The sequence below is a fragment of the Vicugna pacos genome, chromosome 22, assembly GCF_048564905.1.
Source record: "Vicugna pacos chromosome 22, VicPac4, whole genome shotgun sequence".
NCBI lineage: Eukaryota > Metazoa > Chordata > Mammalia > Artiodactyla > Camelidae > Vicugna > Vicugna pacos.
The window spans coordinates 7,344,857-7,370,775 of record NC_133008.1 but is presented as its reverse complement, the minus strand read 5'-3'; the positions used below and the strand labels follow the sequence as shown (position 1 = coordinate 7,370,775).

The window sequence follows — 25,919 nt, the reverse complement described above, 5'->3', positions numbered from 1 at the left end:
CCCGTCTTGTTGACGGCCCCTCTGCAGTTTTCTCTTAGATTAACCTTGAGTGCACTGGTGGCTGACCTGGGGGTGAAGCCAAACCACAGCACAGCCTGCTCTCCTCAGAGATGCCCTGTGCCCTGCTGACCGCTGCTCTGTCACTGGGGCAGGCCCGGCTCCTCCGCGGGAAGAGCTGCCCTCCCAGTCCCTCAGCCCACCTGCATGTCGGTGTCTTCAGACCTTTCCTGCCTGGGCACGGCTTCCAGCCTGCTGTGTTCTCCTCCCCTTCTTCCCCCGTCCCTTTCTAAGGACTCCCAGGATGTATTTGCTAGCTGCCCTTGTATGTTTAGATGTCACTTTCCTTTATTCCCAGTGCGAGAGAGACTTACACGTTTTGCTTATTTTAGGATGGGAGAGCTTGTTTGAAACGACAACCTGTTCCAAAGAAGAAAATCAGGAAGTAATGAATGAACTCACAGGTGATGGTCCTTTTGACTTCAAACTGGGAAAAATCTACATAAATGAGGACCAGCTAGAGAATCAGCAAGGCAAGACGCACAGACCTTTCAGGGAAGTCTTAGTTGCCATCCAGAAAACCTTTATGAAGGAGAACAGCTTTCTAGGTGTTGACCTTGGGGAAAGTCTTGATCTAAAATCATTTATGAGAAAACCGGGCATAGTTTCCAGAGGAAGGAAACCCCGTTCACAGCAGTATTCAGTTCTGTTTAAGCAACTGGGAATCGACACGGTGCGTAAATGTTACAAGTGTAATATCTGTGGGAAAATCTTCCTCCACAGTTCCTCCCTGAGTAAACATCAGAGAATCCACACTGGAGAGAAGCTCTATAAATGTAAGGAATGTAGGAAAGCTTTCAGCCAAAGCTCATCTCTGACTCAGCACCTGAGGGTTCACACTGGAGAGAAGCCTTATATATGTAGTGAGTGTGGAAAAGCCTTCAGTTTCACCACGTCGCTCATTGGCCATCAGAGAATGCACACTGGAGAGAGACCCTATAGATGTAATGAGTGTGGAAAAACGTTTAAAGGTAGCTCATCCCTTAATAATCACCAGCGAATTCATACAGGAGAAAAGCCCTATAAGTGTAATGAATGCGGGAGAGCCTTCAGCCAGTGCTCATCTCTTATTCAGCATCACCGAATTCATACTGGGGAGAAACCGTACGAGTGTACTCAGTGTGGGAAAGCCTTCACGTCAATATCGCGGCTAAGTAGACACCATAGAATTCATACTGGAGAGAAACCCTTTCATTGTAATGAGTGTGGAAAAGTATTCAGTTACCATTCAGCCCTTACTATACATCAAAGAATTCACACTGGCGAGAAACCTTATGCCTGTAAAGAATGTGGGAAAGCCTTCAGCCAAAGCTCAGCTCTTATACAGCATCAAAGAATTCATACTGGAGAAAAACCTTATAAATGTAATGAATGTGGGAAAGCCTTCTCCTGGATTTCACGGCTTAATATACACAACAGAATCCATACTGGAGAGAAACCATATAATTGCAAGGAATGTGGAAAAGCTTTCAGTTCCCACTCAGCAGTTAATACTCACCGAAAAATTCATACTGGAGAGAAACCTTATAAATGCAATGACTGTGAAAAAGCCTTCAACCAAAGCTCCGCTCTGATTCAGCACCAGAGAATTCATACTGGAGAGAAACCGTATAACTGTAAAGTCTGTGGGAAAGCCTTTCGACAAAGTTCATCCCTTATGACACATATGAGAATTCATACAGGGGAAAAGCCTTATAAATGCAGGGAGTGTGGGAAAGCTTTCAGTCAGAGCTCATCCCTCACCAACCACCAGAGGACTCATACTGGAGAAAAACTGTAAGTAAAAAGCATGTGGCAAAAGCTCCCAACTGAAGTTCATGCCATTGACTATCAGAGAATTCACCCTGGTGAGAGCATCAGGAAGAGTATTAACTGTGGGTTAAGCACCAGAATTTATACCTCGTCAACCATGAGAGACTTCGGGGTGCAGGATAACCTTAGGGACAGTAGGAAAACTTTGGTACCACTGTTTTTTCATGTGTTGTTAAGTTATTACAGACCATAGAATAGGTAGATCAAACAGTATTTTATTTTCTTTGTGGTGATCACAGCCACCAGCTTTCCCAGCCGTCACTGGGGAAGCATGTAGATCGATGGAAAAGTGTAGCCATAACATTCCAGACTGCAGATGAATGTAGGATTCTGTTTTTCTGAAACTGCATTTTGAGTGTCGTGCAGGTAAGTTGTACTAGGAAGAATGTTTTGGAGGGGAGAGTAAGCAGGTGACCTGGAGCTACCTCACTGTCACTAAAATTTGTTTTTGTAATAGTTTAAAAGTAAATTCTGCACTTGGAGATTAAAACTTCGGAGTTATTTCTCCCCTGCTTCCTTAGCCACTCACCTGAGAAGAAAATCACTCCATAACCTGCAGGTATAAATCTCGTGCGTTTTCTCCCTGGCTGCTTGCTCTAAACTGAATCAGATCGGAGGTCACATTATTTCAAATCACAAAATGCATCGTATGTCACTTGTTTTCCTCATGAAGTGATTGCCTTTGCTGTGTTGAGAATTAAAGGTTATTTAGACAACTGTTGCTTTTTGCAAGTTAATTTACTGATAAATGTAAAAAATTACCTTGCAGTGTAACCATAGGGAGGGTGACTCTTGGCTCCCAGGCTGTGCCTGCCTCCTTGGACTTTCTGGTCACCAGCCACTGGGAAGGCCCAGGGGCGTGGAACGTGGGTTGTCCTCCTGGGAGGTAAAGGGACAAGGAAGCTTTCACTCTTACATTCCACCTTCACCCCCGTCAGGTGATGCGCCCTCCCTCCCCACACTCTGAAGGCCGCCAGACAAAATGCAGGCTCTACGTTCAGATGCTTTTTCCTCCAAAAAAAAAAATGGACTCTTATTTTGATAAGTTATTTATCCCACTAAATCATTTCTAAAATGTGAATAATAATTCGAGCAAGCTGAAGACAGTTATCTCAGAAGTAAGACTGAAAATCTGTTGAACCCCGTAGAGGCTCACACCGGGTTCTGCCCCGTGTATCGGGCATAGGCAAGCACTTGGGGACAGGAATATTCATTTCACTTTAAAAGGCTTTAGTTTTTTCTGTTTGCCCAGATGCTTAACAAACAAAAACCAAAACTCCAGGAAGGTATTGGGGTTGGAGATTAAACAAAGCAGAAGTCAGTTGACTTCAGCTTTTGCCTTCTGGGACTAGTCAGTCTCATCGTTTCAGACTCGTGAGGAACAAACTCTTCTGGGTCACTTAATGCTCCATCTGCAGTGCCCCTTTCTCCACAACCGTTCTTTTAAACTCTAATTACCTAAGGCGGGAAAATTCTGGGAAACACATAACTTCCCTATCTTAGTTCGGGCTGCTGTACCCAAATACAGGCACTTGGTGCCTTATAAAGAACAGAAACTTACTTCTCACAGTTACGATGGCTGGGAAGTCCAAGATCAAGGCGCCAGTATGCTTGTGTTGTGGTTAGAACCCCCTTTCCTGGTCCGTTTCTGGTGCCTCCTCATGGTGGCGGGGGTGAGGGTTCTCCTGGAGGCCTCTGACAAGGGCACTAATCTATTCAATGAGGGAGGAGCCCTCACGATGGTCACCTCCCAAGACCCCACCTCCTAATTCCTAACACTCATCTTTGGGGTTGGATTTCAACATGAATTTTGAGGGGACGCAAACATTCAGACCAAAGCATTCCCCAAGTATTATAATCCTAAAATCACCCAAAAAATCAAAACCACACAAAATATTAGGCCTAGTTATTTTTACGGTAAGGTCTGTCAAACTTGCATATAACAGGTTGTGTAAATCTTGCGGGATCTTTCAGAGGAGATTGCCTACAAGCATGGCGACTTTAACATAACCCAGCACCAAAATCAAGTAAGGAAAGTACAAGAAAGGAAAACCGCAGGCCAGTGCCATCCAGGGACAGAACTGAAAACTCCTGAACAAGAGCGTTAGCAAATTAATCCCGAAGTACCTAAACATGGTAAATACATCGTGATAAATGTAGGTTTTTCGTGGGTTATTTTAACATTAGGAAACTTACAGATACTGTGCACAGCCTTAACATTAAGGTCCATATGCTCATCTCAATAAATGTAGAAGCAGCAAACAATGCACAGTTCCCATTCATGACGTCAGCCAAGCAACAGCAGAAAGAACATTGGGGTTGTTTCCAGTTTGGGGAAATTATGAATAAAGCTGCTACAAACAATTGCATATAGGTTTTTGTGTGAACATAAGTTTTCCTTCCTCTTTGGATAAATACCCAAGGGTGGGATTGCATAGTCAGCTGAGAAGTGGATATTAAACTTGATAAGACATTGTCAGACTTTTCCACAGCAGCTGCAGTGTTTTACATTCTCATCAGCAACGTACAAGGGCTCTGGTTTGAATGTGGGTTCTGCTGCCGCCTCGCCAGCACTTGTTAGCACTTGTTAACACTTGTTACTTTTCTTTTCTCCCCGCATGATAGCCGTTCTAACAGGTATGAAAAGGCATCTCGTTGTGGTTATGACTTGCGTCCCCTAATGACCAGGGATGTGGAGCATCTTTTAATGTGCTTTTTAGCCATTGTATATCTTATTTGGAGAAATGTCTGTTGAAATCCTTTGCCCATTTTTAAATTGCACTGTTTGTTGTTGTTGTCAAGCCGTGGGAGTTGTTTATATGTCCTGCGTGTACTTTCTGGCACTTCCTTATTTTCGGTGCTCTTACATACCAGGCAGCTGTTGCATATTTTCACATGTAGGGCATACTTTCTGGTGGTGGTTTTGTATCAATTTTAGGAACACCGCTGCCTCTTCTCTTTTCTCTTCCATACCCTTTATTGTTTTCTTTTTAAAGGTTATGTTGGGAGTTCTAGATTTATACCAGCATCACTACCTCATCTCCAAGAATTACCAGAAGAAACATTTTTGTTATCCACTCAAATAACAAGTCATCATGTCTACCTGATTTTTATTTGTCTATTCCAACAATATTTTTTAAGTGCTTATTATGTGCCATATCCCCAAACTTGGTTGTTCCTAAAACAGAACAAGCCACTGGCAGGCCTGTACCAAGAGAGGTCTAAAAGCTGCTGGTTCTCCAACATCTGCTTTGTGATCTCTGCTTCAGTAGAAAGGTATGCGCCAAGGAAAACAAGCTAACAAAACTCCGATTTCTTTTCAGCAACTAGATTACACCCAGTCAAAAATTATAGGTTTTCATGACTCACCCCATAAATTTGTAGAGCTGTGATGGAAAGACCCAGACAGAATTACCCTCAGAACCCTATATTTCAATACCATCTGGCCTGTATATCTCCTCATTTAGGTCAGTGGGGTTCTTTCTTCTAAACAAGTATTTGCAGTCACTCTTAAATGTATCTGTACAATTATAATACCCTTTAAACCTCTAAGAGAGTTCATATAGGACTGGAAGATACAAATAACTTACTGCCTATTTCTGTCATTAACACTCAGAATCATAGTAGTACCTGGGTGGCATTCTAAACGGTATACGTGTTATGTTCCCCCAGTCTAGTCCGTCCATCACCCTCAATTCCACATGTGCACGAGGATGGGTGTCACTAAGATCATCAGCTGATTAAGAGAGTAAGATAGAAGAGGAGCCGTAATTTAATTTTAAACACGGTGCATATACTCCATTTTATTTAGCCTTTCAGATTTTGAATAGTTGGGAACAATTCCCATTATTCCTTTTCCACATTTTTTCTTTTTTTCCCTCACTGTAAAGAGAAGGAAGGGAAGGGAGGAACTAAGGAAGGAAAGAGGATGGAGAGGAGGGAGGAAGCAAGGAAGGGAAGAAACAGTTTGCCTTCAGTTACACCACCATGGACCCAAGGGGCCTGCTGGGTCAGGACAGTGGGTTTCTTACTATGTCATGGATGCTGTATGCAGTGTAGACATTTTTTCAAATAAAGCAGATGGTCATTTCTTTTTAAAGAATAAACTACATTAGAAAGAGAAAGTGAAAGAATAATCACTTTATAAATTGGATTCTGTAAGCTTGGAAGATAAATTTGAAGGCTTCTCCCAGAAATGGAGGAAAGGACAAAGAATTAAAATGTAAGATCTTCACATTGTCATGAAAGCCACACGCCAAGAATAAGAGTTTAATAAAGGAGAAAAAAAAATAGGACAGACAGTGCCTTAGCCTTTCTTTGTATCTCAGACAAAATAATGGAAAAGACCAAATTGCTAGATACAGGGGCAAAAAAATAGAAATACTTAAAGATACAGGAAACAAGGAGGGCAGGGTGGAGATTTATAAAGTCAATGTGGAGAAATAAACAAGCTTACCAACAAGAGGAGAAAAAGCATATTGGCCTCAGATTTCTCCAGAAAACTAAGTACAAGAGGCCCACATAGTAACAGAGGGCACAGATGACAACTAGGCGGGGACAGTGTGAAAAAGAAACAGAAATGCCAAGTCTCTCAAAAGAGAAAATAAAGTTGGTATAGACATGATCAATAAAGAAACCAGTTAAATATAAATTTAAAAACAAAAATGATAAAACTCAAGGGAATGGCCAAAATTCATATCTGAGAAAGAAAAGGGAATATGGAAGTACTACAGTTAGATACTAGTAGTCATGGCCTATTAGCTCAGATTTTTAAAATTTTACCTGGGACAGTGAGTAAAATAAAATTGCACTTGGTTTAATGTATAAAGTATAAAACTTTAATAAACAGAAACCTCAAATAGGGACGGGAGACAGCAGGGGGCGCGCTCACCCCACAACAGGAAGAGCCCTGCAGGAAAAGGGCATTCGTCCTCCGGCACCAGCGCGGCCAATGAGAGACTGTCTGGACTCAGCCAATGAAAAAGAACTTTCTGTTTATAGCCTTCTCATCTTCCTTTGCCCCCTCTTTAAAAGAGTTCTCTCCATTTTTGCTGGGGACTTGCACAACCGCATTTGCAGACCCCAGATTGCGATTCTTTGTTTATCCTGAATAAACCCATTTTTGCTGGAGAAATAACTGGCAGCCTGTTTGTTTTAGGTTAACAAAAGAAAGTCAAGAGAGAAGGTAATTCTTAATTTTTATAACCAGAAAAATAGGTCATAAAGAATATCTTTTTTTAAAATGTAATATAATTACCAGGACTGTTTTAAAAGTATAGATACACTTCATAGTTGAAAAACAGGATATTGCAATGTTCATAATATCTTCATCTTTTCCATATTTTGAATTTTGAGTTTTTCTAACCACTTGTCATAACTTCTATTCATTCCAAACTGCTGTCTTCACTCACACTTACTGTAATGGTCTTCTAACTAGTCCTCATCTCTGTACTTCTTCCTTTGACCCTTTAGTTTATTCTCAGCACAGCAGAGTGATCACTGAAAAAAATGACATGAGTGTCTCTTCCATGTACAAAGCATTCGCTTCCAGAGCAACATCCAGTGACATAACGACCAATAAGAGCCTAAAATTCTAGCCCTCTTGCCTCTGATCCCCTGCTTCTCTTTCCCTCCTTATTTCTGTTTCAGCAACTGTATTCTTAATTGTTCCTTGAACAGACCAGGCATGCTCCCACCTCAGGACACCTGCTTTTAAAAAATCTATCAGAAAGCCACATACATGTTTGTTAAATGAATGAATAATGAATCTTTTACAACAGTGAAAATGAATGAACTTCACGTGTATCAAGACAGGTGAACATAACGTATGTTCACCCAGGGAAAGAAACATACCCCTGTGGTGCAGGATGTGAGTGAGGCTGGGGGAAGCTCTCCTCATCCCAGGAAGGGGGCGATGGGGTAGCCGGAGGTACAGGGGAAGTGTGAGGTTAATTTTGCCCAACGTCAACCAAAAACGGCTTTAAATGTAAGCGGTATGGAAATAAAATTGAGTGAGCATTCCCATTCCAAAAAAAAAAAAAAAAAAGGTGGTGAACTTGTTCATGTCGAGCATTTAAATCAGAAGAACATATACCAGATTCTGTTTACACAAAGATCAAAAACCTTGCAAAAGTAAACACTTGCTGTTTTAGGGACACATACATATAAGGTACTCATCAGGTTCAGCAAGGGAATTAACACAGTCTAGAGTATATAAATTCCACAATTTATGGAAGCGTTTGGATAAGTCTTCCAAAATCCTGGCCAGGTTCTTTTGTAAGCAGAGTGTAGGGTATGTGGGTATTCGTTTTATTATTAAACGGCACCTATGCATACATTATCTTCTGGGTACACATTAAAATAATTTTTAAAAAATAAAACTAGCCGGTGGGCTCTACGGCGCATGGACCCTCCTAAAGACGTCAAAATTCAGGATTGTTTTTTTCAAATAGTTTTGCCTGCCTAACGAAACAAGCCAGGCGGCTGAGTTGGGCAGCGAGCACCCGGAGGAAAGCACCCACCTGGCTCTCCCCGTGCGCGCGCCCTGGCCTCGCTGCCCGACCGGGACAGCGGGACGGAGGGCTCCCCGGACGGGAAAGCGCTCGCCTCCCTCCCGGAAGTGGCCGCGCCCCGGCGCCCCCTGGGAAGTGTAGGCGGCGCGCGGCCCGAGGCAAGCCGGGAGTCGTAGTTCTTGGGGTTCGCGGGGCGGCGGGGAAGGCTCCAGCGGCCTTCTTGGGGTTCTGGGTACGGGTGATCCCAGCTCTGCTAGGGCGGCCTGCCTAGGACCGAGAAGCTCCCTGCTGCCTCTTCGTGGTGGCGGTCGGAGGCCCCGCGGGTGTCCGTCTGGCCGGGGGGGTGTGCGGGGCCGGGCCGGTGCGTCAGGAGGCGGTCCGGTGCGCGCGGCTGGACATCGCTGGTCCCCGGGACACGCGCGGGGACGCAGCGCACCTGCCAGGTGAGGTGGGGCGTGCCTGGGACTGCTGTGTGTGTGTTGCGGGGGAGTCTCAAGGGGCCGTCTTCCCTGAAACTTGTAAGTGAAACAGATAATAAACACAACAGCTGGCGCCCATAGAGAGCCTCGGTGCGCCAGGCTCTTGCCGGGCGCCTCGGACGAGCTAACTCGTTTCACCCTGATAACGGGGGTCGGCTGTGCACGTCCTCCTATTACAGGGAAAGAAAGTGAGACACAGACTGGACAGGTAAGTTGCCACATTTAACTGGGGCCCTGGACTCGGACCATGAGTCCCCTTTTGAATCTACTACTAACCGATTTTGTTTCTCTGGGCAAGTCAGTAGACTCCCCGCTTCTCAGACTCCCTCACATCTGTGAAATGGGGAAGCAGTAACTTTAGAGTCGCTGTGAGGATTAAGTATTATATGTAAAGCACGCAAGACGCCTAGCAGGGAGAAGGTGTGCGTCGCATCTACGGTACTGCTGCGGCAGCTTCCCTCTCCCGGCCCCGGGACCACGCAGCGCCCTCGGCGCGCTGAGCCTCCTGCCGGCCGCTGTCCCCGCAGAGCCCGCTGCAAACCCAGGCAGCCAGCGCAGGCAGCCGTGGCCAAGGCTCTTCTCTGCCATTGGTCTGGCTGCTCCTCCCACCTTCTCTCCCAATTGGGGCTTGTGTTTGGAGCTGTGGATGCTATAATAGGTGGCGCTCTTGGAATTTGTGATTAGGAGTGGCAACCTATCTGGCGTACGTCGTGCATGTGTGTGCGTGTGTGTGAGAGAGTATTTTAACCATGTTACCTCGGACAGCTATGGTAAGGCTAGATGCAGAGAGAGAAAAAGGGAGAAAGAGGGTGAGAAAGTTCACAGGTTAGAGGTTACTCACAGTTCCCTAGAGAGAACACAGCACTCCAGGCAGGGCCCCTCAGAGGGAGCAGCTGGGCCTGACATTAGGCAGAGAAAGAGAGGGCGAATGTGGGGAAGCACCTTTATTGTCGTTTCTTCAGGAAGGAGAGGGTGAGGCAGGGCAAACGGGCTTAGGACCAGTTGGCTGTGTTTGAAAGTGGCAGCCCAGGAATCTCATGTTTGCTGTGACTGTTTGAGCGTGTAGTTTAAAATTCCCTTAAGGACTCCAGATACCTATGGTGAGTCAGTCTGCTTAGACGCAGCTAATAGACCCCAGGCGGATGTGAAAGCATCATTTATAGAAATTAGCAGTATGGTTAATACAAGGAGGAGGTGGAGATGGGCAAACTGTCTTAGAGCTTCATTGGCTTTTTTACTTGGTTTGCGTCATTGACGTGGGTGGCTTTGTCAGGACATGATAGACATTATGGGTGGCTGTAACGTCCTTTTTCCAAGCCATCCCTTGACACCAGAGTTCTTCATGACACCTTTTTTTTTCCTCTGCAGATCTACCTTGTCAAGCATTCTGCTCTCCCTTGACGGGAAAACTGAGAAGGAAAGAATGGCACTGGATTTCCTGCCTTCTCAGGTGACAGTAAGTGAATTTTGTCTTTTTCATGAATTGCCTCCTGGGTTCAGAGATGGTGGATGTATTTCCATCCTTTGTCCAGATACTTTACCTTACAGTGGTAACTATGGAGAATTCAGACCCTCTTAGATTTTTCCCCATGATCCTGGATTTATCAAGGGGTCACTGAGGAATGTGTGTCCTCTGTCCTCAGACCTCAGACACAGGTCACTCTTAATTCACCCTAAACTCATTTTGACCAAAGATTAAGTCAATTGTGAACATAGGCTTCCAGATGGAGTAAGTGTTTGGTGTGGAGTATGGGGTATTAGGCAGGCTTTGTCTTCACAGATGATACAGTGTCATTTGGGGCTAAGCCAGGGAAGGTCAGAAGACACCCTCAACAAACATTTATTGAGCACTGACAGTGTACAGGATACTGTGCAGGGCACTGGAGGTACAGAGAGGAAAGGTGTTATTTCTGTCTTCAAGGAGTTCATGGTACTGATCTTAGGAGATGATCAATCGTCCAGAAAGATTCAGGGGAAAGATCCAAGCAGTGGAGTTACTTTGAGCTGATACTGAAGGGCAGGCCTGATACTGGTGGGCAACCCAGAAGGAGTGTAGCTTGGCCCGGGCCCTGAAGCCGGCAGTGGGGAGGGCAGAGGGCTCCCCCTCTCTTGGGAGATTGTCTGCTTCATGCAGCTGTGATGTTAAACTGTCCAAAAGCCCCTTTCATCTGCCTGACTGGTGCCTCTGTCTCCTCTGATTGTTTTTTCCCTGCTATTTCACACTCCCCTCCTGGGCTCTTGTTTCTTGCTCTTTCTCCTTGAGATCTGTTTTCATTATTTAACCCTCTCCTTTCTGAGGCTCTTTCTCAAATCTCTGTCCTCAAGCCTGAACTTTTCCCTAGAGATCCAGTCTGTCACTCCCCAAACCTTGTGAAATATTCCCCACGAAAGTCCTGTCTTTCCCCCAACACCAGCTTCCTTCCATTCTGTTGACACTTCCTGCTTGTCTACAAAGCAGCGTTAGCCCGGAGGGTGAAAATGTGGACTCTGAAAGTTGGTTTCACGAGTTTGCATGCAAGCTAGACATGGGACCAGGCACATTATTTTCTCTCTCTGCCTCTTTTCCTCATTTGAAAGTGTGGTTAGTAGTATACATACCTCATTTAATCCTTACAAGAGGAGAGTTAATATCTGCATTTTACAGACGAGGAGGCTGAGTCACAGAGCAGCAAGTAACTTAATCAAGGTCATACAGCTGGGTTTTGAAACCCAGACGAGACAGTCTGTACAGTTCACATGCTCTGAGGCAGACTATGTGAAGTGCTGAGAGCAGTGCATGGTACATATCAAATCTCAGTAAATGCCAGCTGTCACGACTTTAGTAACAGCAGAAACAGCATTATTTTAGGACCTGCTGAATTTGGTACATCTCTCCTCACTAGGCTAGGTTTTCCTTCGATTCTTTAATTACAAGCAGCGTTCAGGGTGTTTCAGGTAACCAAAATATAAAACCAGCAAAATGCAGTGCAAAGCAAAACGCAGCTGTGACCTGGGCCACCCTCTGCCTAGAGTAGGGCTCGTGCCTGTCGTGAGCTTTCTCACACCCCCAGGCTGGAGAGGCTGACTTGAGTTTAGCTCAAGGAAGAGGGAGAGAAGTATGCTTGCACCTCGGAGCCAGATTTTGTGGACCACTAATTCAGTATCTAACCCTTCGATCATTAAGTCTCTTAGAGACCCCAGGGGACCCCATCACAGGTCTCATTACCCCATTTGAGTCCCATCAGTGGCAGTGTTCAATCTCACCTTCTTTCCTCACTGAAGGTCCTGAGAGGGGAATTTCTCTCTGCTGTCTGTCAGAAAAATCAAACAAACATAATTTTTGGAAGAAGCAGGATACTCGCAGATTTTACAAATAGTCCTTATTCTATTCTATTTGCATATAACATGTAATTTATCTTGTGGGGGAAAGATACGTAGGGCTTGGTGCTGATTGCTTTATAGCTATAGTTTGTCAGTTAACTTTTTTTTGCAGTAAATCAGTACCTGTTTTTGGTATTGTCACTATTTTTTTAAAATTAGTTTTTGGAGACAGTTTTAGATTTAGAGAAAGAGTTCAAAGGTAGTACCGTACTTACCATGTAAGTACATAGTTACCACGTACCCCTCACCTAGTTTTCGCTATTATGAACATCTTGCATTATTATGAAACATTTGTTACAATTAAATGAGCCAATGTTGATACCTTATTATTAACTAAAGTCCATACTTTATTCATATTTCTTTAGTTTTTAGCTTAAGTCTTTCTCTGTTCCTGGGTCCCATCCAGGTCACCATGTTACATTTAGTTGTCATGTTTTCTTAGGCTCCTTCTGGTTCTCTGGTTCTCAGACTTTCCTTGTTTCTGATGATCATGACAGTTTTGAGGGGTATTGGTTAAATATTTTATAGAATATTCATCTAATGTGATTTGCCTGATATCTTTCTTAATGGCATTATGGATTTGGGGAGGAAAGCTACAGAGGTAGTCATCAAAATGACATACTGATAAATGACCTATCACTGTTGGCGATGACCTTATGGCACCTGGCAGGATTCTCCACTGCAAACGTCCTCTCCTTTTCCATCTGCCCCCCTATCCTCTGTGGGGAGGAGTCACTGTGTGCGGCCCACCCACAAGGAGCAGGGATGATGCTCCACCTCCTTGGGGGCAGAGAATCGACATAAGTTATTTGAAATTCTGTACAGAAGGTTGTTGCTTCTCCCTCATTGTTTTTATTAGTGTGGGCTCATAGATCCGTATTTTCTATTTCGGGTTATAATCTAATACTGCTTTATTTTGTTGCTCAAATTGTTCCAGCTTTGGCCATTGGGAGCTCTTTCAGTTTGTTCCTCTGTCCCTTTGACAGACCCCGTCAGCGTGTGGGTTTGGTTTTGTTTTTGGAGCACTTCCTTACTTTTGGCACTGCGCGATGCCTTCGGCTGATTTTGTGTATTCCCTGGCCCAGTACCAAAATCAGCTCTTTCTCCAGTAGCCCTGGTATTTTTCCTTGGAGAAGGGTGTTAGAAGCAAGATCCGGGCCTTATGTTTACTCATTGCTGCTGGGGTGTCTTTGCTTTTAGACCCTCTCAGCTGATAGAGGAAACTCATGTGTATGTGTGTGTGTGTCTAAACATTTCTGTAAGTAACCATCTAGGTGTACGGTTTTATATATGTATGTGGATAAAACCGTCTGTATGTGTATTTCTGTAGGTAACCACCTGTATGTATGTTAAGCTAAGTATTCATACTGATGTCTCCAACTCTGATTTCATGCCACAGGGGTTGTTCTAACCTCCTTTCTTTCCTTATCTGTAACTTCCCGCTCCAACAGCAGTGAGAAACCTAGCCCCCCCTCACCACCCCCACCCCCCGTCTGCCAGCCGATGACGTTAACCCTTCAGTTCCAGGCTACATGGGTAGCAGTATCTGAACTGTTAGCTCATACCCCGCTGGGAGTCTACGTTGTCAGCCAGGGTGCAGTGCTTCTGCGCGGTCCCGCTGGTCTCACAGACCCCACTCATTTCCACAGTTAGGAAGGTCAGCACCTCTCCTACCACCTCCTTCAGTAGGTTGGGCCGTACGTTTGTACTGTATGTAGACTGTCTGTCACACTCTGTGTTCCATTCCGGGACCCTCTAGCATTGGAAATGAGCTTTCTAAATTGGCATCCATTAAGTTTCACTCTCTGTGTTGTAAATTTCTCTGGGTTTTGACAAATGCAGAGTGTCACGTATCCACCGTTACAGTAGCATACAGAATGGTTTCACTGCCCTAAAATGATCCCTTTGCTTCACCCGTTTAGCCCTCTTCCCCTGCCCTACTCCAAACCGCTGCCAACCACAAGTCTTTCTACTGTCTCTGCATGTCAGTAGTGCTTCTTTTTTTAAAAAGAAAATTTAACGGTTGCCCTGCAGTTTGCAGTCTAAATTTACAACTAATCTAAGTCCACCTTTAAGTAACACCATGCTGCTTCCTGGGTGTTACAGATACAGAGCAGTCCCCGTCCCTCCCACCCATCCCTCGTGACCTTGCTGTCACTCGTTTTACCCCTCATATGCTGTCATCACTCAGTTCGTTGTTATTATTACTTTAAGCTGTTACCTTTTAGATCAGTTAAGAATAAGGCAAATAAACGATTTTATTTTCACTTGATTCCTTCTTTGCTGCTTTTCCTTAATGTAGATTCAAGTTTCTGACCTGTATTATTTTCCTTCTCCCTGAAGAACTTCTGTCATTTCTTGCAGGGCAGCTCTGCTGGTAATGAATTTTTTGCTTGTCTAAGAAAGTTTATTTCTCAATCCACCACGCCCTCCTTTTTTAAACCCTTTTGTGATGTTTTTTCTTGATGGTGTCATCAGAAGCTCCCATTAATCCAAAAAGATGGCGTGAGAGCGTGGGTACGTAAGCCACCTGGCACAACGTCTGGTGCCCAGTGAACACGCAGCAAGTTGTACCCCAGTTGTCATCACTGATGTTCTTAGTGATCTGTTCTCTACTGATACCGTCCCCTGTTTTCCAGCATTGCTCTAAATGTACTCTGATTTTTTTCCCCTTTTATTTAATTTGGATTTTGAGTGGCAAGGAGGAGATAAATGGATGCACTCGGTTACTCTGACAAACCCCAGGTTGGTATGTAAATTCCCTCTTGGCAGGAAATTTGCCCCTTTTTTCTTACCCTCAGAGCAGGCAGCATGGGTCTTTGCTCTAAGTGGGCACTCAGTAAATATCTGTTTAGTAATTGATGGGTGGTTCCAGAAATAACACGAATAGTTGATTTGGAATACTTAGAGTCCTGGGGCATTTCAGAATTGGTTGCCACACATCCCAGTGTCACCTCCTCACTGAGTCTCCCGGTGGAGAAGATGTGGTCTGGGCGGACAGGAGTGGCTTTGCCGTTACAGGGGTCTGTGACGTTCGGGGATGTGGCCGTGTTCTTCAGCCGGGACGAGTGGCTGCACCTGAACCCCGCGCAGAGAGCCTTGTACCGGGAGGTGATGCTGGACAACTTCAGCGCCCTGGCTTCTCTGGGTGAGGAGGTTGCCGGGCGCGGGCACCTGCTGCGGGGGCACCTTAGGGCTCCCTCTGGGGTTCGAGTCTGTGGGCCTCTCTCCTGCACACCCCCGGGAAAGGACCAGAACCTGTAGAGTTGAAAGCGTGCCTGTTTGTCGTGATGCCCTTCATGTCGTGACGCTGTTCTTCCTCTGCCTGCCTCCTGCCCTGCCCCCCGCCCCGCCTCCTGATCCAATGACCAGATCCCAGTTTAGTGTCTGAAAACCGTACAGGAAGGCCTCCCATCTCAGAGGCTTTCATACTTAGGGCCCCGTATTGTTCCTGAAGCAAACCCGCCTCCTGCCCCATCCCCCAAAGTGCTGGTGTTGCCCCTCTGCCCTGCAGGGTCTGGCTTGTGAGTCCGGGGGTTGCTCTCCTGCCTTCTGTTCCAACTCCATTTCCTTCCTCGCGAGCAGGGATTCCATTTTCAACGCCGAAGGTGATCTGCCGGTTGCAGCTAGGAGAAGACCCCTGTATGGTGGAAAGAGAAATCCCTGAAGACCCCCATCTCGGTGAGTGAGTGACTGGGCGACGGGCACGAGCGGGTCCTGAGGAGGGCTCGGAGAGCTCCTGGGGATTCAAAGCCCCGTGGAGACGCTCAGGGCCACCTGGTAGACAGCCCCTTGGTTGCAACGGTTTCTTTGCATCAGGAAGATCCCTGTCTTGACCTCTTCCTCCTGTGCACTCCCTGCGCTCTCTGTCCCTTGCTTCCACCGCTCACTCACTTCCTCCTGCCGTCTGTGGCCCCTTGGTCTTCATGGTTTCTTCTCATCTGTGTTTACACCTGTTCGTGTCTGACAGATTAAAGACTTCACACCTTCTGCCACATTTTGAAATCTTTATAATTTTTTCATTTCTGTAACCATCCACACATTTCAGAGTATTATCAACGTCCTTTTATTTCTGGTTTCTTAACATTTCCCTTTTATTTTCTTGAAACTGGGTTGTCATCTTCCGCTGTTACGTTCAGCCGGCTTTTGTTAACATAACCCCGGGGGCCTTTCTAGTCCGAGGCCGGCAAACTTTTCCCATAAAGGACCAGGTAGTAACTGTTTTGGCTTTGGGAGCCGTACGGTCTCTTGCAAGCATTTAACTCTGCTGGGGGTGGTGCCAAGGCAGCCAGAGACAGTACTTAGGCGAGCGGGTGTGGCTGTGTCCTCACAGAACTTTGCAGAAACGGGGGGCAGCTGGATTTGGCCCAGAGACCTGAAGTTTGCTGACTGCTCCGCTAGCCCGGTCTGACCTAGTTGGTCTTTATCACCAAACTGTAGGTTGTCAGGACTGGGGGATCACTTAAAGATGATCAAATTTCACTTCCTCTTTTTATATCTGAATAAACAGAGCATCAGAGATTTTTAAATACTTTGGTCACAGAGCTACAAAGCTGAAGTGTCGTGACAAGAACCTAGATCACCAGTGTCATTTCTGTTTACCATGTGACGTAGATCCGCCAATATTGTGCTCCTGTCTTTGTGGTTTAAGTTTTAATCTACGAGTCTTGCTTTCGTTGACATCTTTTTTTCACTTGTTCTCCCTCCAGATATTTTTCGACTTTATTAAAATACAGGTTTCTCCTAATAAAGAGTTAGCAGGCAGTGCAGTGCAGCATGTAAGACGATGGTTTGAGCTTAGACATTCCAGCTGTCACTTTACCCCACTGCGATTTGCAGAAGTCTCATGAGCGACGGGAAAGTTAACCCTCTCCTCCCGGAGCCGTGTTCTCTCCACCCAGCTTCCACGCCGTCAGCAGAGTGATCTTTTTGAAACTCAAGTGTTCATCCTACACCTTAAGTGACTTCATTGTTTCTCTGTTATCCATGGAGTGAAGTAAGATTCCTTAATGTGGCATTAAGCCTACGTCATAGCTTGTCTGCAGATTCCTATGTGGTTTCGTCAGTGGCCACTTCCACTCTGGCGCCATGCTCTGGCCACGCTGTGTACTCATGAGCATCTGTGTGTTTGTCCTTAGCTTGTCTCTCCTCTTCCGTCCTGTCCACTGGGAAGCCACCTCCCCTCCAGCGCCCGTCTGCCCGCCTCGCAGGCCGCCCTCGTCTGCGGGTTCTCCTTGTCTCTCCTGCTTCCCAGTCCGCGTTCATCTGCCCGTCGTTTGTGTCCATGTAGCACCTTCTGCATGCCTGGAACATGTCCATTATAGTATTTATCATAATGGATTATAGTTGTTTTGTTTCCATTTATTAGTAGTTACTCACTTCTTTCTAATTAGATTGCATGTTTAAGGGAGAGACCAAGTCTTTGAATTCTGTGCCTCCAGCATCCAATATATTGGATTTGGTCAATATTTTTTTAAATTGAATTGAATTGCCTCTACGATTAACTCAGTGCCAGTGAGGTTCAAAATGAGGTGCCCAGTCCAGCCAGACCACTGCAGCCATATCATTTTCAGATTCCATCCTGTCCCTCCTCTGAGCCACGCTGCCCCCTCTGCCGAGTATGACCACTCTGTCTTATTACTACCTGCCTAAGAACTGGTAACGCCTTCAGTTATTATGTTATTCTGAATTCTTCATTCAGTTATTCAGAAACTTGGCCTTACTGTGCTTAACCAAAATTTTGACTAGTTCCAACCTGGATTTCCTTCTTTAGCCAATACGCCTCCCCTGCACGGGTTACTGTCCCCACGGATGACTCTGACCAGCCTTCTTTCTGGCTCGCACGGCCTCCTTTCTTTTTCTGTTGAAGCCCGTCCCTTCTCTGCCGTCCGTCTCCCTTCACACGGCCGTTCTTTACTAACGCTGTTGGCCGCAGTATCCTCATTCTCTGAGCCTCAAACCAGAGCCCCACACCGTGGAGGAATGAACGGTTACTGTCTGGTCATTTATTTATTTCTTATTATCATTGCCTCTTAGTCAGTATTTGTTCAGTAAGTGACTGATTCAGTCTCAGGATTCCAATAAGACAGGACAGAATCTCTTTTCCTTTCCAAACTCACCTGCCCTTTATAGTAATTTTTCCAGCTTGCTCTCTCTGTTTAATTCTTTTTTTTTCTTTTTTTGTCTAAGACATTCTAACTGTGTACTTGTCTTATACACAGTAAGGAAGTAACAAATCATCATAAGACATATCCACCGTTGTCCTTGAGCAAATACTGGAATTATTTTCAGAAGCTTTATATATGTAAGTTAAGTGATAGAATGTTTTGATATTCTAAGAGCAAGATGGTCAGTTTAGGCTTAAACAATTGAGTTTCTGTAAAGAAATATGATTAGAGTAATAGGGTACGTTTCTGGTTGGGCAGGAAGGTCATATTGTGGGACAGGATTAAAACAGAGAAGGTACCTTGGTTGACCTTGAAAATCCAAACTGCTAGGTTTCCCATAGATATCATTAAGGAAAATCTATTTTTTGTTTGTTTTGTTTTGTCGGTGACGCTGCCAGGGGATGAACGCAGGGCCCCATAAAGAAAAAAATCTGGATTTTTATACAGAATTATAGCCTATATTTCTTTTTTAAATTTAATTTCAATAAAATATACTTTATTACTAAAACTGGATGGACTTTATTAATATAACTAACCTATGTTTTATTTAAGGTGTTTAGCTTATTTAAGTACATACAATGACCTAGTTATAGTGATCTAATTTTAATCTGTTTTCAATCGTGGATCGATGAAAGTGAGCCAGGCTGTAACCCAGAGCTCATTAGAGTCAGCGCAAGCTAGACCTTCTCACTCAGCATCAGATTGGAGCCCGGGGCTTGGGCATGCGTCAGAACTTCACCTCTCTTGTAGACTTTCATTAATCTCAAAAAATTCCTACAAAGAGAATCCAGTCTTCTGGTTGCAGCTTATTAGAAGACATGAACGTGCCTGCTGTTCCTCATGACCAGGTAGAGAGGGGAACGCAGTGGTGGGTGGTGTGAAAGAAGTCGTCCCGCCGTCAGCCACGGGGGGTGGATGGCTGTGTGTGGCGGACGTTCTCCGTACTCCCCCCTTTTTTACAATCAGCGTCGTGAGCGTAGATCAGGTGGCATCAGCCCGTCAGGCTTCAGGGCTGCTGTAAGTTCTAAACCCTGATGTCCTCCTTTTTAAGAGACTGTTTCCCCTTTTGCAGACTGCTATGAAATCATATCCACATACAAAAACAAAATTTAAAGGAAACATTGCAAATATTTTTAAGTTACTGCGTATAGAGTTTCAGTGATAGCATGGGGAAAAAAATATAATAAAAGCAACGTGTGGGTAGAGAGGAGGAAGTAAAGAGACGTTACCTGCTTCATTGCCTCGTGTTCTCAGAGCAGGAGATGAAGGTAAACTGCAGGGTCCCGTAGGATTCAGGCCGAGCTCATCAGCCACACTTTCCTGCATCCTCACTCCTTCTGCTCAGCCAGCTCTTCTGTCTGCCTTTACTCCTCTCCAGTGGCAGCGTCTTCATTTTCACTCTGATGAGTCCACTCTATCCTCTCGCACCTCTCCTTAACCTGTGTGCCTCTCCTTCCATTCCATCCTGTTTCTCTCCAGGTTCAAGTCTGTATGCGAGATCGCGTGGTATCAAACCTCTTTTCTGTGCGTTGCCAGCTTTACTGTCCCACTGATGCACGTTTGTCTCTTCCAACAGAGGCGCCGTTAATTCTTCTGATTCATTCTAGATTTTAAGACATGGCCTGAAATAGAAGCACTGCCTCCGAAACAGGACAGTTCTATAGAAGAGACATCTCAGGGAATAACGCAGAGAAAATCCATGAAGTTTGGTCACTTGGATGTCAGATTGGGAGGAGCTTTGGAATTTGAGGGCAGGATACAACAGGAGCAAGAGAAGAAAGCTCCTGGGCAGACGGTGGCTTCACACAGGAGAACCATCAGCAGAGATGGGAACCAGACAAGTTTTGAGCTGGGGAAAGGCTTGTTTATAAATACAGTTCTTGTTACACCACAGAGTGTTCCTATAGAAAGGATACCCAATTTATATTATACTCTGGGGAGAGATTTTAAACAGAATTTTGATCTAATGAGATATTTCCAGATGTACCCAGGAGAAAAGCCTCATATTTACAGTGAATGTGGGAAAAGCTTCAACCAGGCTCTTCATTTTATTGAACACCAGAGAATTCATACTGATGAGAAACCCTACAGATGTAATGAGTGTGGGAAAACCTTCAGCCACAGATCATCTCTTCTTGCCCATCAGAGAATTCATACTGGAGAGAAACCTTACAAATGTAACGAATGTGAGAAAGCATTTAGCAGCAGTTCAACCCTCATCAAGCACCTGAGGGTTCACACTGGAGAGAAACCCTATCAGTGCAAGGAGTGTGGGAAAGCCTTCAGCCAGTGTTCTACCCTCACGATGCATCAGAGAATCCACACTGGGGAGAAGCTCTATAAATGCGGTGAGTGTGAGAAGGCCTTCAGCTGTAGAGCAAAACTTCGTAGGCATCAAAGAATCCATACAGGCGAGAAACCCTATACATGTAGTGAATGTGGGAAAAGTTACAGCCAGTTTACATCCCTGGCTGAACATCAGAGGCTTCACACTGGAGAACAACTGTGTACGTGCGTGGCATGTGGGAGAACCTTCACACGCATCTCAACCCTCATTGAACATCAGAGAATTCACACCGGACAGAAGCCCCATCAGTGTAAGGAATGTGGGAAAACCTTCAACCAGTATTCATCGTTTAATGAGCATCGGAAAATGCATACTGGGGAAAAACTGTACACATGCAGAGAGTGTGGGAAAGCCTTTGGTTGCAAATCCAACCTTTACAGACATCAGAGAATTCACACAGGAGAGAAACCCTACCGGTGTAATCAGTGTGGAAAGGCGTTCAGCCAGTATTCATTCCTAACTGAACACGAGAGAATCCACACTGGAGAGAAACTCTACAAATGCATGGAATGTGGGAAAGCCTACAGTTACAGGTCAAACCTTTGTAGACACAAAAAAGTCCACAGTAAAGAGAAGCTCTATAAATGGAAGGAATACGGGGTTGGAGATTTCTTAGAAGATATAAGCCCTGTGACGTTTAATTCACCTCAGATAATTTAAGAATTCTCACTGGAGAATGATCAGGAGAATGATAAACAGGGCACCAACTTCTGATAGATTAAGTCTTTTTTTATTTCTCCTAGAGAGAATGTGCCAGTCACCATTAAGTATTGATAAAATATAAAGAGCACTGACTTGGCACATTTTATAAGAACCAATAAATTCTAAGGTTTCGAAAAATACGTAAAATGTTTAAATTCGTAGAAAAATGTAAAAGGCCTAACTTTAAAAAACAAATTTTTAAACTTTCATGTTTAAAAAAAAATGAAAATAATAGACTAAACGTTTTGTTTCTTTCATCAGACTTTATTCCCCTCTAAGAGTAAGCTCCAACATGAATTTTCTTTTGGGAATAGGTTTTGAGTTATTAATAATGTGAATAAATGTGGGGCCTTATTTTCTAAAATGGCAGGCAGACGTAGGACATGCCGCCTTTCATAAAGAGAAGCTAAAGGTGAAAAGGAATTCTTTAAATTTAGGTTTTCACATGGAAATAATCAAGCTCACTTTCCGTGAGCTGCCACACCAACAAGTCATATTTATAAATACATGTATATTTTTTTCTGGCGGTGTCTCTTTCTTACATTATTACTTATTTGCTATGATTCTACGTTGCTGAACAGAGACTTACAGTGTGGTAGACGTTGGAGTAAACTGAAGCAGGTAGAGAGACTGTCAGACAGACACTCTCCTGTCTGTTGCAGGACTGATGTATTTCCAGAATCTGACTGGACACCTGGCAGCTCATTAGAGCCAGGAGAGATCTTAAGTTTATGTAGAGCCTTTCATTTCACTCATAAGGAAAGTGAGCTCACTGAGCAGAGTCAAGACTAGGATCTAGGTCTTCCGTTCTGGGTTTCTGTGTTGATTATAGGTTCACTTTCAACCCCAAGTCCCAAGAGTGCAAGTCCCAAAGCTATGTGTTTTGCAAACGGGTTAGGGGCACAATTACCCTAACTTAATCAGCTTAATTTTCATGTTTGACAGGTTCCCCCTGACTTTAATCTTGATAATTGACTTAGTCATGTTTTTCCATTTTCTTATGTGTCCCTAATTATAACTGCTTTTATACTAACATAAATTATTAACATAAACCCTAAGACCCCAGCTGAGGTCCCGATGGTGAAACTGCCCCTGGAGATTTCACACAGAAGATTGCCTTTTTGTTTGTTTTTGTGACACGTCTTTTAGGAATTCTTTTTGTAAAGTGATATATGCATATTTTATTATTAAACATTCCAATCATCAGTTGAAATTGTTTATCCAAACATTTTCCATGTTTTTTTAGAAAGATTTCATTTTCCCCTTGGGCCTGCTTCCTCCAGTTTTATATTTCCCCTTCACAGCTGGTATCATTCAAAAGATTATTCTATTAAAATTAGCTAGAACCTTCTATCTGAAAAAGGTTTTAGAATTAAACTCAAGAATTCAGCATAGTATGTCTTTTGACTTAGCTCATTAGAAAGTATCTCATATATTTAAGTGTATTTAGAAGGAAAATGAAGCTTTTAAACAAACCTCAAAATTTAACATTGTACAGAGCCATTTGCAAGGCATTATAAATAAAAACATGTTTTGATTGCCCAATAGCAGTGAGCATGCTTAGTACCCAGATTTTGGTTTCTAAATGCCATTTCCCCACTAAAAGGATCTAGAACTCCTTGGAGAAATGGCTGATTCCATATTTGGAGCAGGGAGAGTGTAAAGTATGCCTGGAACATTTTTTTATGCAATAGCACAAGAACAGAGATGAATGGGACAGTGTCAGAAGGACACGGAGGCCAAATTGAAGGTACTTCCAGTGATCAAATTTAGGACAGTTGAAACATCAAAAAGAATAATCACCATAATTAGTTACAACATATAAGTAAAAGTAAAATAAGCCCATGATGGAAAAACACAAAAAAAGACAGCTTTTTATAAACGTACTTGAAGAAGCCATCTTTTAATTGTGCATGCAGTGATAAATTTAGAAGAATTACCATTTTACAACCCTTAATGTGATCAAATCAGGCACATTCAATGGATGATAAAACCCTAATAAACGAAAAAAAAATTTTAAGGAACATTATTGACCTGGTGTCAAAAGATCACATGCCAAGTGCAGAGGAAAGACATGCCTTTATAATGGAGGGATCTGGCTGTCAAACTGAGTTTCTCTACCAGTGGGGCAACCTGACACCACGTGACTCCTGACGAGATGCCGTATGAAGCACACACGAGCGTCTGTGGTGGATTCTTGCCAAAAATATTTAATGAAAATCAAAGTCTCTTATCTAGACTTATTGTCCTGTTTACAAGCAATACAAGGTACAGAGAAACAAGTTGAATTACATGGTGAGGAAATAGACAAACCCAGAGTTTGAGTCATTGTACGAGACAACCAGTCTGGACTTTTCAAGAAGCCAATGTAACAAAGTGGAGTCTTCTAGATGAAGCCACTCAAGAGATGGAACCAAAAGCAGGATGTGATCCTTAATTGGCTTCTGATTCAGAAACAGTAAAACAACTCTACAAGACACTTGGGAGGAACGTGGAGAAATGTGAGGGTGGAATGGGTATTAGATAATGTAGTATGTTTAATTTTCCTAGATGTGATAATGGTACTGAGGTATAAAGGACAATGCCCTTTTTCTTAGGAGATGCATGCAAAAGTTTTCAAGTTTAAAAAGTCATGATGTTTGCAGCATATTTTCAGATATGTCAAAAATTAGTCAACTGTTGTCAAATCTTTGTGGACGATATAGATATGTTCGTTGATCATCCTCTAAACTTTATGTTAAAAATTTTAATAAAAAATTTAGGCTAAGTGTGATTGGAGACGTGATGAATAAGAAGCTTCCAGTCAATATGCTTCCTTTATACTCATAAATTCCCTGTTTGTGAGTTTATTCTGTATGGATATAATCACTGGAAGCAACTTTGGTTGGTTTTGGTTCAACTTGATGGAGTAAGCACACACTGCCTTATATCTCCCACTAAATATGAGCAAAAATCCTAGACAGTGCATGGAGCAGCTGCCTGAGGACCCTGAAAAGTAATGATAGTGAGGTGGGAAGCCCCATGAAAAAGACCAGCAGGACCCCCTGGCAGGGCCACTACTCTCCTGCCAGCGCCATCCGGTTCCCTGGCCCAGCGGCTCTATCTCACTTTTTGCTTCTAAAACAGCAGGTGGAAAAGCAAAGGAATTAGTAGCCAAAACAATTTTGAAAAAGCAGAATAAAGCTGAGGACTCAAAATACTCATTTAAGTCTTATGACAAAGCTATAGTAATAAAGACACTGATATTGGTGAAGGGATAGACCTGTAGATCAATGAGACAGAAAGAGAGTCCAGAAATAGGATGATAGTTTTAAAATTATATTCCAAAATGCTTTGATAAGCTGCCCTCCAAGATACGGGACTCACCCTGCCCTTAAGTATGTATTGGATTCAGTGACTCACTTCTAATGACCAGAATGTGGTAGAAGGAATGGTACATTATTTAAAATGTTTGGTTATGTAAAGACTGTGGCTCTTGTATTGGCCATGTGCTCTCTTGGATCATTTGTCCTTTGGGAAGCCAGCTGCCATGTCGTGAGGCCTCTCAGACAGCCTGTGGCGAGTTCCATGTGGTTAGGAACCAAAGCCCCTGGCCAGCAGCTAGCAAGGAACTGTGGCTTTCCAACAGTCACATGAATGAGGGCGGAAGTGGGTCCTCCCTCAGTTCAGCCTTCAAATGAGACGAGCCACAGCCATCAGCTTTCCCGCAGCCTCATGTGAGACACTGAGCCACAAACACCCAGGTGAACCACTCCTGGATTCCTAACCCTTAGAAACTGTGGGTTAGTAAATGCCTGTTGTTCTGCCCTGCTAAGTTTTGGGGTGATTTGTTATGCAGCAATGGATAACTTAATGCAGATTTTTGTACTTGGAATTTGGGCGCTGCCATAATGAAAGCATAAAACGTGGATGTTGTTTTGGAACTGGGCAGTGGGTGTTGAGCAGAGTGGGTGTGTGCTAGTAAAAAGCTGAAGTGCTTTGCAGAAACTATTAATAGAAGCCACATGATCTTGTAAGTGGGAACTTTCAGAAAAGAGAGCCTTTTCTATTTGTGTGTGTGTTTGTGTTTGTGTGTGTGTGTGTGTGTGTGAGAGAGAGAGACAGAAAGAGAGGGAGAGTGAGTTAGTTTTTATTGGGTAAGTTCCCGGGAATAGGATTGCTCAGTCATGTTGAAGGTGAGTATTTAACGTAATAGGAGGCTACCAAACTGTCGACTAGTCATTCCATTTTTGCATTACCAGGATCAGTGCAGGAGGGTTCCCATTGCTCCACTTCCTTACCAGCACTTGGTATTGTCAGGGTGTATTTGTTTTGCTTGTTTGTTTTTCATTTTAATCCTGCTAATGTTGCAGCAAAGTGTGTTACAGCTCAGTGGTGACAGCAACCTGGATCCGGGTGAAAGACCAAGCAGCATTCACAGGGTTGGAGAACTCATGTTTATTACGCCAGCGGGCCCAGAGGAGCTAACGCTCCAAACTCTGGA

At 44.0% G+C, this 25,919-nt stretch overlaps 1 protein-coding gene and 1 long non-coding RNA gene across 2 annotated transcripts in view; one reads left to right on the top strand and one right to left on the bottom strand.

The window, feature by feature from the left end:
* The window catches only part of LOC102524737 (uncharacterized), a 33,253-nt gene extending 9,044 nt beyond the window's left edge, over nt 1–24,209 (top strand). Inside the window, 6 exon segments of the mRNA XM_072948198.1 lie at nt 390–1,837; nt 8,523–8,824; nt 10,229–10,316; nt 15,242–15,368; nt 15,806–15,901; nt 19,995–24,209. Coding sequence (XP_072804299.1) covers nt 390–1,837; nt 8,523–8,824; nt 10,229–10,316; nt 15,242–15,368; nt 15,806–15,901; nt 19,995–21,394 — 3,461 coding nt within the window. The 3' untranslated portion in view covers nt 21,395–24,209.
* On the bottom strand, nt 6,950–8,474 carry LOC140688404 (uncharacterized). Its single transcript, XR_012063059.1, has 3 exons — nt 8,391–8,474; nt 7,127–7,368; nt 6,950–7,014 (listed from the first exon to the last, which is right to left on the bottom strand). It is a non-coding gene; the product is annotated as an uncharacterized lncRNA (long non-coding RNA).
* Nucleotides 24,210–25,919: the final 1,710 nt, after the last annotated feature.